The 12,405-nt window shown below is 39.6% G+C and overlaps 1 protein-coding gene across 1 annotated transcript in view; it reads left to right on the forward strand.

Moving 5' to 3' along the window:
- cntln (centlein, centrosomal protein) overlaps nt 1-12,405 on the forward strand; it is a 454,938-nt gene that overhangs the window by 176,040 nt on the left and 266,493 nt on the right. Inside the window, exons 12-13 of the mRNA XM_060846250.1 lie at nt 10,274-10,395; nt 11,662-11,787. Coding sequence (XP_060702233.1) covers nt 10,274-10,395; nt 11,662-11,787 — 248 coding nt within the window. The remainder of the gene's footprint in view (nt 1-10,273; nt 10,396-11,661; nt 11,788-12,405) is intronic.

Below are 12,405 nucleotides of genomic sequence, written 5' to 3' on the forward strand. Positions count from 1 at the left end.
CTTTTCTTCCTCAGGCAGCTTGAAGATATTTGGCATGACAATGAATACCCTTGTCAACTTTTATAGGTGCGCCATCAGGAGCATTCTGTCTGGATGTATCACTACCTGGTATGGCAACTGTACCAATCGAGATCGGAGACGGTTACAGAGAGTGTGAACTCGGCCCAGACAATCACAAAGGCCAATCTCTCATCTACAGAATCCATCTACCAGGGCTGCTGTCAAGGAAAGGCTGCCAGCACACTCAAAGATCCATCCCACCCTGGCAATGATTTTCTACAACCTCTACTGTCGGTGAGAAGATACACGAGCCTGAATACAAGCACCAGCTGGTTTCGAAACAGTTTCTACTCTAATGTTGTTAGAATGCTGAATGGACTGACAAACTCAACATTCGCATATACCCTTTTTTTGGTTTTTGCCACTTATTTACTTATCTATGTTATTTACTTGTTATTTACTTATCTATGCTCCTTAACTCTGTGATCTGCTTGTATTGCTCGCAAGACAAATGCTTTTCTCTGTACCTTGGGACACGTGACAATAAATTCAATTCAATTCAAGTCAACTTGATTGAGTATTTTGAAAAAGTAACAAAGAGGATTGATGAGGGCAGAGTAAGGCATTTGACAAGGTTCCCCATGATTAGCAAGGTTAGATCCCTTGGAATACAGGGAGAATGAGCCATTTGGATACAGAACTGGCTCGAAGATAGAAGACAGAGGGTGGTAGTGGAGGCATGTGTTTTTCAGACTGGAGGCCTGTGACCAGGCAACAAGGATCGGGGCTGGGTCCACTGCTTTTCCTCATTTATATAAATGATTTGGATGTGAACCCAGCAGGTATAATTAGTAAGTTTGCAGATGACACCAAAATCGGAGGTGTAGTGGACAGCGAAGATTACAACAGAATCGTGATCAGATGGGCCAGGGGGCTGAGGAACGATAGATGGAGTTTGATTTAGATAAATGTGAGGTGCTGCATTTTGGGAAAGCAAATCTTAGCAGGATTTATGCACTTAATGGTAAGGTCCTGGAGAATGTTGCTGAACCAAGAAACCTTGGAGTGCAGGTTCATAGCTTCTTGGATGTAGAGTCGCAGGTAGATAGGATAGTGAAGAAGGCATTTGGTATGCTTTCTTTTATTGGTCACAGCATTGAGTATAGGAGTTGGGAGGTCATGTGGTGGCCGTACAGGACATTGGTTTGGCCCCTTTTGGAATATTACATGCAATTCTGGTGCCCTTCCTATCAGAAGGATGTTGTGAAACTTGAAAGGGTTCAGAAAAGATTTACAAGGATGTTGCCAGGGTTGGGAGGGTTTGAGCTATAGGGAGAGGTTGAATACTCTGGGACTGTTTTCCCTGGAGGCTGAGGAGTGACCTTATAGAGGTTTATAGAGATTTATAAAATCATGAGGGGCTTGATAGGATAAGTAGTCAAAGTCAGGTGGGTGAATCCAGAACTAGAGGGCATAGGTTTAGGGTGAGAGGGGAAAGATATGAGAGACCTAAGGGGCAACCTTTTCGTGCAACGGGTGGTATGTGTATGGAATGAGTTGCCAGAGGAGGTGGTGGAGGCTGGTACAATTGCAACATTTAAAAGGCATCGGGATGGATGTATGAATAGTATGAGTTTGGAGGGATATGGCCCAGGTGCTGGCAAGTGAGACTGGATTAGGTTGGGATATCTGGTCGGCACGGATAAGTTGGACCGAAGGGTCAGCTTTTGTGCTGTACGTCTCTATGACTGGATAGTTCTCCAAAAATTTCTGTTTTCAGACAGTTTTATCACAGTCAAACAAAATGAATGCTCATGTTAATTTTGATGAGTTTGTATTCCACAGCAGATATGTTGGAATTCCTTGTGATGTCCTTCCTGATGCCTGATTGACATTACAGAAGCATTATAATCTTTACACCTTTTGAGGGTTCTTTGGACCATCCTAAAATCTTTGAATTATTTGATGAGCTTTTGTGGTTGCCTCTAAAGAGAACACAGACTGATTGTCTACTTTTGGTCGCTGCTCAGTCCACAATGAATCTTTTGGTTTCTAGTAGCTACTTTGTAAGACTCTTTATGTCCATTTTAAAGAAGATTAGCTTTCTTTACAAAATATATCGTAAACTAGTACTAAATATTGCCATAGCCTTACCAGACTAGAGGACTACTCTTTCATTAGTGGGAGCTGACTGTTGGTGTTTTAACCTGAGCGTTACCATGTCTCAGGTGAGGGGAAAGGTAGAGAAGGAGAATCCTTCATAGTAACTTCAGTTGGTGCAGGAAATGAACCTATGCTTTTGGCGAAACTCTGCAACATACACCGGCTGTCCAGCAAACTGAGCTAACCAACCACCCTTGATATTATAACTACACTTCCAAGACAGGCCAGACGTTTCAGGATGTCAACTCACCATCCTTCTTCTGTATGCTATGCATTTGAAATCCTTACTGAAGTCCTCTGTATCAAAACTGTATGTAACCTTGCTCTCTAATTAAATGTTTCCTGTGTTATCATGATTCCTGCCCTGTCTGCAGGTCACCTATTTGTTCTGTCTCACTAGGTGTAAATTCTGCTTCAATCTTCTAAATTATATTCAATATCAGTATCCGGTGGGATTTTTTCTAACTGCTTTCCTTCACCATCTCTGTTGCTGTTTTTAGATATCAAACAATGGAGAACATATTTGGGATTATCTAGAAAGAATTTTATTTTAAAATTATTTTGGAATGTGACATCACCTGTTAAGCCAGTTTTTGTTGTCGATTCCCCTTGAAAAAGCTGGTGATGAATTACCATCTGAACTGCTCCAGTCCATGTGATGTAGGGACATCCACAACTCCAAGACTTTGATCCAGTGGTAGAAAAGGAATGGAAATATTATTCAAAGTCAGGATGCTGTGTGTGGCTTGGAGGAAACCTTGTATGGTGATGCTAATGAGTATCTGCTGACTTTTCTAATTGATCGTGATTGCAAGTATGGAGAATACCGTTGGAGAGTTGATGAGTTACTGCAGTGAATCTTGCAAATTGCATAAACTGCTGCTATTATGTGTCAGTGGTGGATAGGATGCTAATTAAATGGCTGCTTTGTCCTGGATGGTAGTGAGCATTTTGACTGTTGTTGAAGCAGCACTCATTTGAGCAACTGTCACATTCCTGACTTGTGCATTACACATTGAGCTTTAAGGAAGCAGGATGTGAGTTAGTCGCAACAAATTTTCTAAACTCAGACTTGCTTTGTAGCTACTATACTTACGAGGCCTGTCAAGTTAAATTTCTGTCCAGTGGAAAACACGGAATGTTGATAGTGGGAGATTCAATGATGGTAATGCCACTAAAAGTCATGGAGCAATGGTTAGATTTTTTTCTTGGTTGAGATGGTCAATGTCAGGCTCTTGTGTAGCAGGCATGTTACTTCTCACAGCATGAACATTGTCTCTTGCTGCACGTGGATGAGAATGTGAATGGTGCTGGACATTGTGCAGTCATCAGTGTACACTCCTACTTCTGACTTTATGATGGAGGAAACGCCACTGATGAGTCAGCTGAAGGTGATGAGGTCTAGGACACTGTCCCTGAGGGACTCCAGTGGTGATTTTCTGGAATTCAGGACCAACAAATGCAACTATGTTTTGTGCTAGGTATGACTCCAGTCTGTGAAGTGTTTGCTGTCTGATTCTTCTGAGACCATTGAGACAGAGGTGAGAAGAATTTTTTTCTGATAGAGGGCCGTAAGTCTTTAGAACTGTGTTTCCAGCACCTTCTGAGGAAAAGTGTCCTTAAATAATTTTAACGCAGATGGGTGGCACGGTGGCTCAGTGGTTAGCACTGCTGCCTCACAGCACCAGGGACCCAGGTTCAATTCCCGCTTCGGGTGACTATCTGTGTGGAGTTGGCACATTCTCCCCGTGTCTGGGTGGGTTTCCTCTGGGTGTTCCGGTTTCCTCCCACAATCCAAAAATGTGCAGATCAGGTGAATTGGCCATGGTAAATTGCCCATAGTGTTAGGTACATTAGTCAGGGGCAAATATGGAGAATGGGTCTGGGCTGGTTACTCTTTGGAGGGTCGGTATGGACTTGTTAGGCCGAAGGGCCTGTTTCCATACTGTAGGTAATCTAATCTAATCTAATCTAAATCGCTCCTCCATTAGTAAGGAGATAAACAGCTATTGCAACAGGTGGGAAAGTGGAGCAGATTAGCCATGATCTAATGGAATGGTGAAACAGGCTTGAGTTGCTGAGTGGTCTATTCCTGTTATTAGTTTATATATTTTCTCCATTGATTCCAATTGTGTCTAGCATTCCTGGTGCATAAAGAAGCGATTTTGGAATGAGGGCAAGCCCACATTTGAGAAGGAGGATATAGTGTGAAAATATCATCATCTTCAATGTTTTAACTTCACTCCTGCTAACAGCACCAATCAGGGTCACTCCACTTTTTTGTGTTCACCACCTCCATCTGGATTTGAAGATGTGCAGCCATGCTCAACACTCTGGTTAGCTGCTGCTGCTTGCAGTTGTTTGACATCCAGTTCTTCCTGAAAGAGGAACATATAGCAATAGTTATTTTAGGGTATGCTTGATACAGTTGTCTATGCTGAGTGGCTGATTTTTTGTGTGTGCAAGCTGTGGGATGTGGGTTGGAGGCTTGTAAATACATGATGGTGAGGTAAAGTCATGAATGTGCGAGACGAGTTCTGATTTATAAAGATTAAAGTAGAGTGAGTAATAGGGGTGCGATGCATTGTGCAGGAAATAAGACTGTGCAGTTGATAAGATATGTCGTATACAGTTGAATTCACTCACTTTGCTTGGTGTGTGAACTCACTGAACATCTCATTGCATCACATCCAAGTCCCTTGGGCTGAAGACTTTGGATTGATTGCCACAACTACTTTGTTCCACTACACTCTGAGTTTGGAAGGTTTTCTGTTTCCTTTAGATAACTTGCATATTTGTTCTTCTGCACGTCTTGATCACAGTGTTCAATGCAGGGTGACTTGAACATACTGCCTGAATTGGACACACACATTGTGCTCTCATCATGTATAGTGATCCCTGCATCAATTTTTGGATCAGAATGAATTCACAGAAGTAAATCTTAAAAGTTTCAAAACCTAATCTGCCAAATTGGACAGAAGTCTATAGCATTGTTAAAATCTATATCCCGTCCATTCCTCCCTTGTTAAGCAGTATGTACATATTGAACAGTTTTTACTGTAATTCTGTTCAGGATTGATCAAAGTCCTCTGGCAAAGAACATCAGTGAGCTTGGAAGAAACCAACATAATTTTGAAGTGCATTTTTCAATGCTTAAATGGTTTTATTTAAGTAAATATCTTATATTTTCTATCAATCATTAGTAGCTTGTAAGTTTGGCTGTGCTAATTTGGGTCCTGATAGGAACATAAGAATATTGAGCAGATCTAGGCCATTCAGTTCTTCATGCCTACTCTGCCATTCAATAAGATCATGGCTTACATGATTGCAGTATTAATGTCACTTTCTTATCTCCATCCACCCCCAAAACCCTTGACAGTCTTGTCTATCAAACGTCTTTGTAACTCAGCCTCAAATAAATCCAATGATGTAGTATTTGCTGTTCACTGGGGAATGGAATTTAACAGACTAACAACAGTCTGAGAGCAAAACAAAATGTTATCATCTCCATTTTAAAAGAGAGAACTCTTATTTTTAAACTCTGTCCCTTAATTCTTTGTTTCCTCCACCAGAGGAGACATTCTCTCACAATCTACCATGTCAGGTTCCCTCAGGATCCCATAGGTTTCAGTCATATCAGCTCTCATTTTTGTAAACGACAATAGTTAGAAACCCAATGTTTGAAGCTTTCTTCATAAGAAAAGGCTTCCAAGGATAAGTTGCGGACCTTGTCTGAACTGCTCAAAAGCAATTATGTTCTTTTTCTGGAAGTAGACCAAAATTGTACACAATATTGAGATGTGACCTCAGCAAGACCCAAAGATCTGCAGTAAAATTTTTCTACTCCTAAATTTCCCTTGTAATAAAAAAATTGTTAACTTCACATCACTTCCTGAACCTGCATAATAACCTTTTGTGATTCATATACTAAGAAATCCAGATCCCTCTGTACCTCTGAGTTACAGAATCCCCCTCCCATTTAAAAGTAGTAACCTGTTTTCCAATCATCCTTGCCAAAATGGGGACGTCCACGTCTTCTCATTCTCCATTTACTTCTCCTTTGCAGACTTACTCACTCCTCTTGATGATTAATTTCTAAGCATTGATTCAATGGCAGATGTATCTCCCATATTTCCAGTCCCCATTTCCAAGTGATTGGTGTAGATTGCAATTTCCCCTGGACTAATCCATGTGGCAATCCACTAAGTACAGTTTTCCAAACCAAAAATAATCAATTGAACCCTCGTCTGCTTCCAGTTAACTAACCAATCTTTTATCCATGCTAATATGTTATTTCTTACACCACGAGGTTTTATTTTCAGTCGTAGCCTTTGATGTGGCATTTTATCAGATGCCTTGTGTAAATCAAGATAACCAAATCTGCAGGTTCCTCTTTGTCCACTTTATTTGTTACTTTGATTTTTACTAATCATAGACTTCAATGCAATTTTCTTTTCCTGAAATCATATTGGTTCTTGCTGATCATGTTGTGATTTTCTAAGTATTTGATATAGCCTCCTTAAGAATGGATTCTTATAATTTTTGAAGGGAAGAAGCCAGGATAACTGGTCTATTTAATTAAATTAATTTTAATTTAATTTAAATTTAAATTTTTTAATGCTCTCAATGTCGTACCAACCTTTAATCCCACTCTAAGATCAAACTAACTGACATACCCTTCTTTTTACGACATCCGTATGCCTGTCTAAAAGTCGCTTAAATGGCCCGAATGTATCTGACTCTATTACCACTGCTGGCAGTGAATTCCGCGCACTCACCACTCTCTGTGTAAAGAACCTACCTCTGACATCTTCCCTAAGCCTTCCTCCAAACACCTTAAAATTATGTCCCCTCGTGATAGCCATTTCTGCTCTGGGAAAAAGTCTCTGGCTATCCACTGTATCTTTGCCTCTCATCATTTTGTACACCTTTATTAAGTCACTTATCATCCTTCTTTGCTTCTATGAGAAAAGTTCTAGTTCCTTCAACTTTTCTTCATAAGACATGGCCTCCAATCCAGGCAGCATCCTGGTAAATCTCTTCTGCGCCCTCACTAAAACCTCCACATCCTTCCTATAATGAGGTGATCAGAACTGAACACAATATTCCAAGTATGGGCTAACCTGGACTTTCCAGAGCTGCAGTTTATCCTCATGGCTCTCACTGATGAAAGCCAATACACCATACACCTTCTTAACAACTCTATCAACTCGGGTGGCAACTTTGAGGAATCTATGGACGTGGACCCAAAGATCCCTCTGTTCCTCCACACTGCCAAGAATCCTGCCTTTAACTCTGTAATCTGCATTCAAATTAGACCTTCAAAATGAATCACTTCACACTTGTCCAGGTTGAACTCCATCTGCCACTTCTCATCCCAGCTCTGTATCTTGTTAATTCCTGTTGCAACCTACAACAACCTTCCACACTATATCCAACTCCACCGACCTTCATGTCATTGGTAAACTTTCTAGACCACCCCTTCCACTTCCTCATCCAAGTCATTTGTAAAAATCATAAAAAGCAGGGATCCCAGAACAGATCCCTGTGAAACACCACTGGTCACTGAGCTCCAGGCTGAATACTTTACAGCACATCCTCCATCTTAAATCAACTTGTTCGAGCATATCAGCCTGTTTCACGCTGTCCTCACAAACAACAAGGTCCCTCTCGTGAATACTGAAGCAAAATATTCATTAAGGACCTCCATCTCCTCCGACTCCAGATACAAGTTCTCTCCACTATCCCTGATCAGCCCTAACTTCCCTCTGACCATGCTTTTGTTCCTCACATAAGTGTAGAATGCCTTAGGGTTTTCCTTAATCCCAAGAGAAAGTGAGGACTGCAGATGCTGGAGATCAGAGTCAAGAGTATGGTGCTGGAAAAGCACAGCAGGCCAGGCTGCATCCGAGGAGCAGGAGATCGATGACTCAGGCAAGAGCCTTCATCAGGAAGGGCTCTTGCCCAAAACATCAGTTTTCCTTAATCCTACCCGCCGAGGCATTTTCATGCCCCCTTCCAACTCTCCTAAGTCCATTCTTCATTTTCTTCCTGGCTACCATGTATCCCTCTGGAGCACTGTCTGATCCTTGCTTCCTCACCCTTAAGTAAGCTTCCTTCTTCCTCTTGACTCGATGTTCCACATCTGTTGTCATCCAAGGTTCCTTCACCATACCATCCCTTCCTTGCCTCAGTGGGACAAACCTATCCAGCACTTGCAGCAAGTGCACCCAAAACAACCTCCACATTTCTGTCATGCATTTCCCTGAGAATATCTGCTACTAATTCATGCTCCACAGTTCATGCCTAATTGAAATGTAATTCCTCCTTCCCCAGTTGAGTACTTTCCCATATTCTCTGCTTCTGTCCCTCTCCATGATTGTAGTAAAGGTCACTGAGTTGTGATCACTATCACTGTAATGCTCTCCTATAATTAACTATTTTTTGTCTTTCTCCTTTCTTGAATGACAGTGCTATCTTAGCTATTATAATCTGCTGCAATACTTCCAGAATCTGATGAATTTTGTAAGATTATAACCAATGTCTCTACAATCTCTGCAGTTACTTCATTTAAGACCCAAGATCTCTTCCCATCTGAATCTGGGCATTGTCAAACTTCAGGTCTAATCATTTCCCTAGCTGCTTTTGCTAAATTTCTCCCTCCCTTTCAGCTGTTTGCTTTCTTTGGGGATTTTAAAACAATCTTCTACAGTGAAGAAGCTTCCATCATTGCATAGGTTTCTATTATCAATTTACTCAAATTCTCTCAAGAAGAATCAGCATTCGCTTTTGCAACTGTTCCCTGATTTAAAACTTGAAGAAACTTTTTTTTTATAATGCTGGCTGGTTTTCTCTCTGGCTCTGCTTTCGCCCTCTATTACTTTCTTAGTCATTCCTTGCTGGTTCTGAAAAAATAAGTGTCCAGTCTTTTGATCTAGCATGAACTTGACATTATTATGCATTGTTTGATACGATGCTTAATTTAGCATTATCTTTTAGTGGATGCAACCATACCCCTTGCCAATGCTCAATGGAAGCGTTACCTCTAATAGTCCATCTTGGTTGCATGGCAACCCAGAGTTTGTTGCTCAGGTCGAGAGCAAGTTGATTCATTTAAGTTACCATGTGTAGTCATGCAAAAAAATTAAAAAGGGCTGAGTACTTAAATGAATGGATTATGCGCACCAAAAACTTATGGGGAACCTTGGCCAGAACCCTGTGCTTAAATAATTTTTTTGCATGACATCATTATTGCATTGCTCCAACAACTGCTGAAATTAAAAACTGCCATTACATTACATAAATGTTTTTCAAGAATCTTGCTTTACCTTGATTTCTCATACTGAATTCACTTTTTGTCAACTTATTTAAAACTATGTATGTATATGTCAATTGGTGGCACTGTTTTCAAGTTTCTTATACGGTATTTCTGTGTTCCCTTTATTATCCTTTTTTTAATCTTTCATCACTTCAGCATTTAATATGGCGATTGCAATACTTTTAAAAAAAAACTGACAATGAAGAGATATTTCTTTGCTTTTAGTGTTCATAAATTTATGAATTGTGTTCAGAGCTGGAAGTGACTGTCATTTATCCATCTTCAAATTCTGATATAAAGAAAGTGCATTGTTGCCAATAGGATAGCACTAAACTCTTGCCTTGCCAAATTAAGTGAAAAGTAGGGCATAACAAGACAATAACAAATTTACTGTATTCGTCTTTCAGTCTATGATTAGTAAGACAGACAACAGATATCAATACTATTATTATAGATCTTTATGAATTTGATAACTTGTTCTATTTTACTAAATCATCAGACTGTTTTGTCTCTCATTGAGACCACCTGCAGAATAATTTATTTTGAAATCATACAATGCCATTGATTATTAGGTTGTCTTTAATTGTGTTTAATTGTGCTTGGGAAAATTAATGATAACAAATCAACTTGGAGTTGTTCACATAGGTGTCATTAATTTCGAATTAAAACTTGTTGTTTACTTATCATAATGAAACTAGACAGACTTGGTCCAGTTTATAATGTATTAGGTCAATGAGAACACTGTTTCACTGATTTAAATAATTGTGCTGTTGCCTTTAATTTCCTGCTTAGGACAAAGAGAATGAGGAATTGAAGAGAGCTCATGACCAGCGACTGGAGCGTCTACGAGCTTTACAGAGCAGCTATAGAACGCTTAAGGGCCAACTAAAGAACCTGGAAGGGGAACAAATCAAGTAAGAACATGCAACTTTTGGTTCAATTGAAAATGACTTGATGTTTGTATTCTGATCTTTGATTTATTTCGCTCTGGCAATGAATCTTGCCTGAAAGAGAAACCTTTGATTCAATTTAGATTATTGTACATAAAAGAAAAATGCAAATACAGAAAATTTAGAATCAAAAATGAAAATGCTGGAAATACAATGAATGAACACAGGCTGTATATAGGCTATGCAAAACATGCAAAAAGATTTATTTGAGATACTGATTGTCATGTACCCCTTTTTGCTTATGTTTTCATTATGCTGTCTTTATTTTACCATATTATTCTCAACGTTCATCAACAAGGCTTACTTACAAATTAGCTGTTTCAGTGTACCTGTCAACAAAGTAGGAAGCGGAAATTTTAAAAATGCCAGTAAAACATTCTTCTTTGTGTGTAATAAAATAAAAATGGTAAATATTCTTCAAATCATTTAAAATATGTAATTACGGAGCCAATACTTTTTTCTAAACTCTACTCGGTACTGGATGAAGCTAAACCAGTCATGTGTTCGAAAATAGGTGATATACTGGTTTGAACCCTTCAGGGACCAGAGATAGGATCTAGCACAAACAGATGGCTCAAAAGTCTCCTTTTTGTTTGATTACTGTTAAGGATTCCAAGTTCCCAGTGGAAACAAGTCTATAGTGCATAATATGCACATAATTCACCAATAATAGGACAATAGGATAGCTGGTGCAGATAAGGTGGCACATATCTCTGAGATTTGGTTTAATTTTAACATTTACTGGGGTAAAACTATCCTGCATTTAACTTATAATATATGGGACCCAGCCATGTTTGGCTGCATGAAAGAAAACATCCCCAATTATAAAACTATTTATTCTCATATAAAATACAATATTTATATTAAAATATGTCAAATAGAATTTTCCTTTTCCACATTTTGGTTAAGCAATGCAAGGAATTTATTTTACTTGCAGATTTGCAATGACAAAGTTGTATTTTAAATGTTTCTGTCAAACATTTGAATAGGATCTTGGCATTAGATTTTAGTTAAGAAACTTGTAAAATGATAAAATGGTTGTTTGGTTTCAGAATTGTTTGTATATTATTTGTAGGGCAATAATGCTGTTTGTATTTGTTTACTGAATTCTGGTGTAATTCTTAGGAACTTTAGAGATTTGAAATATTTTTCTAACCCTGAAATCTTAATGTTGGGAAAAGGAAAGAACCTCTCAATAACCCCATATTTGTGGTTTACATCATGTTCCAGAAATAAAAGCGGCAAAAGCAAAATACAGCGTGCTGAGCCCTGGCAGTTGCGGCAAGAAGACTGTGATGGTGTATGGAATGAACTAGCATACTTCAAACGGGAACACAGAAAGCTATTGACTGAAAAGTGAGTTTCTTCTTTTTTTGCAAATTTACACATGCAGAGCCATATCACTTCCGTCTGATCTTCTGGTGCTTAAATGCCACACAGAGGAATTCCTTGCAAGGATAAAACAGGCAAACTTCTTTTATCAAATAAGCCAGTCTCTTCCTATCAGCTGTAGTGACAAGTTTAGTAGTGGTAACAGTATCTGTATAATGTGATAGGGGGATTGTGTTAATTAATGTGGCTCTCATCTGTTGGAGGTGTCACTCTTCATTAGCCTGTATTTTGCACACTGCCGTGCTTCATTTGTTGAATAAGGTGGTGAGGGGATAACCTAGCCAGCCGTGTTCGTTTGATCTCCTCACTACATACGTGATATAGAAGGCCTCATCTCTCTCTGTTCCCTGCTCTGTCCTGCTAATCCCAGCTGAGCTCATTATGATGTAGCCTTGCTGCCTCTCTTGGAGCCAGAGCTGTCCAAGCTAATTACTGGTAGCAGCAGAGCTGGCTGCTAAGGGTCTGGTGCATATCTACTAACACGGTCCTTGGTACTGACCTGGAGAGAGCACAGGGGAGTCACTTTCTTTCTTGCTGTGCATAGGCTGTCCTCAGGGGTTAGCATTGATCCCTTCATAGAGC

The sequence above is a fragment of the Hemiscyllium ocellatum genome, chromosome 2, assembly GCF_020745735.1.
Source record: "Hemiscyllium ocellatum isolate sHemOce1 chromosome 2, sHemOce1.pat.X.cur, whole genome shotgun sequence".
Taxonomy (NCBI): Eukaryota; Metazoa; Chordata; class Chondrichthyes; order Orectolobiformes; family Hemiscylliidae; genus Hemiscyllium; species Hemiscyllium ocellatum.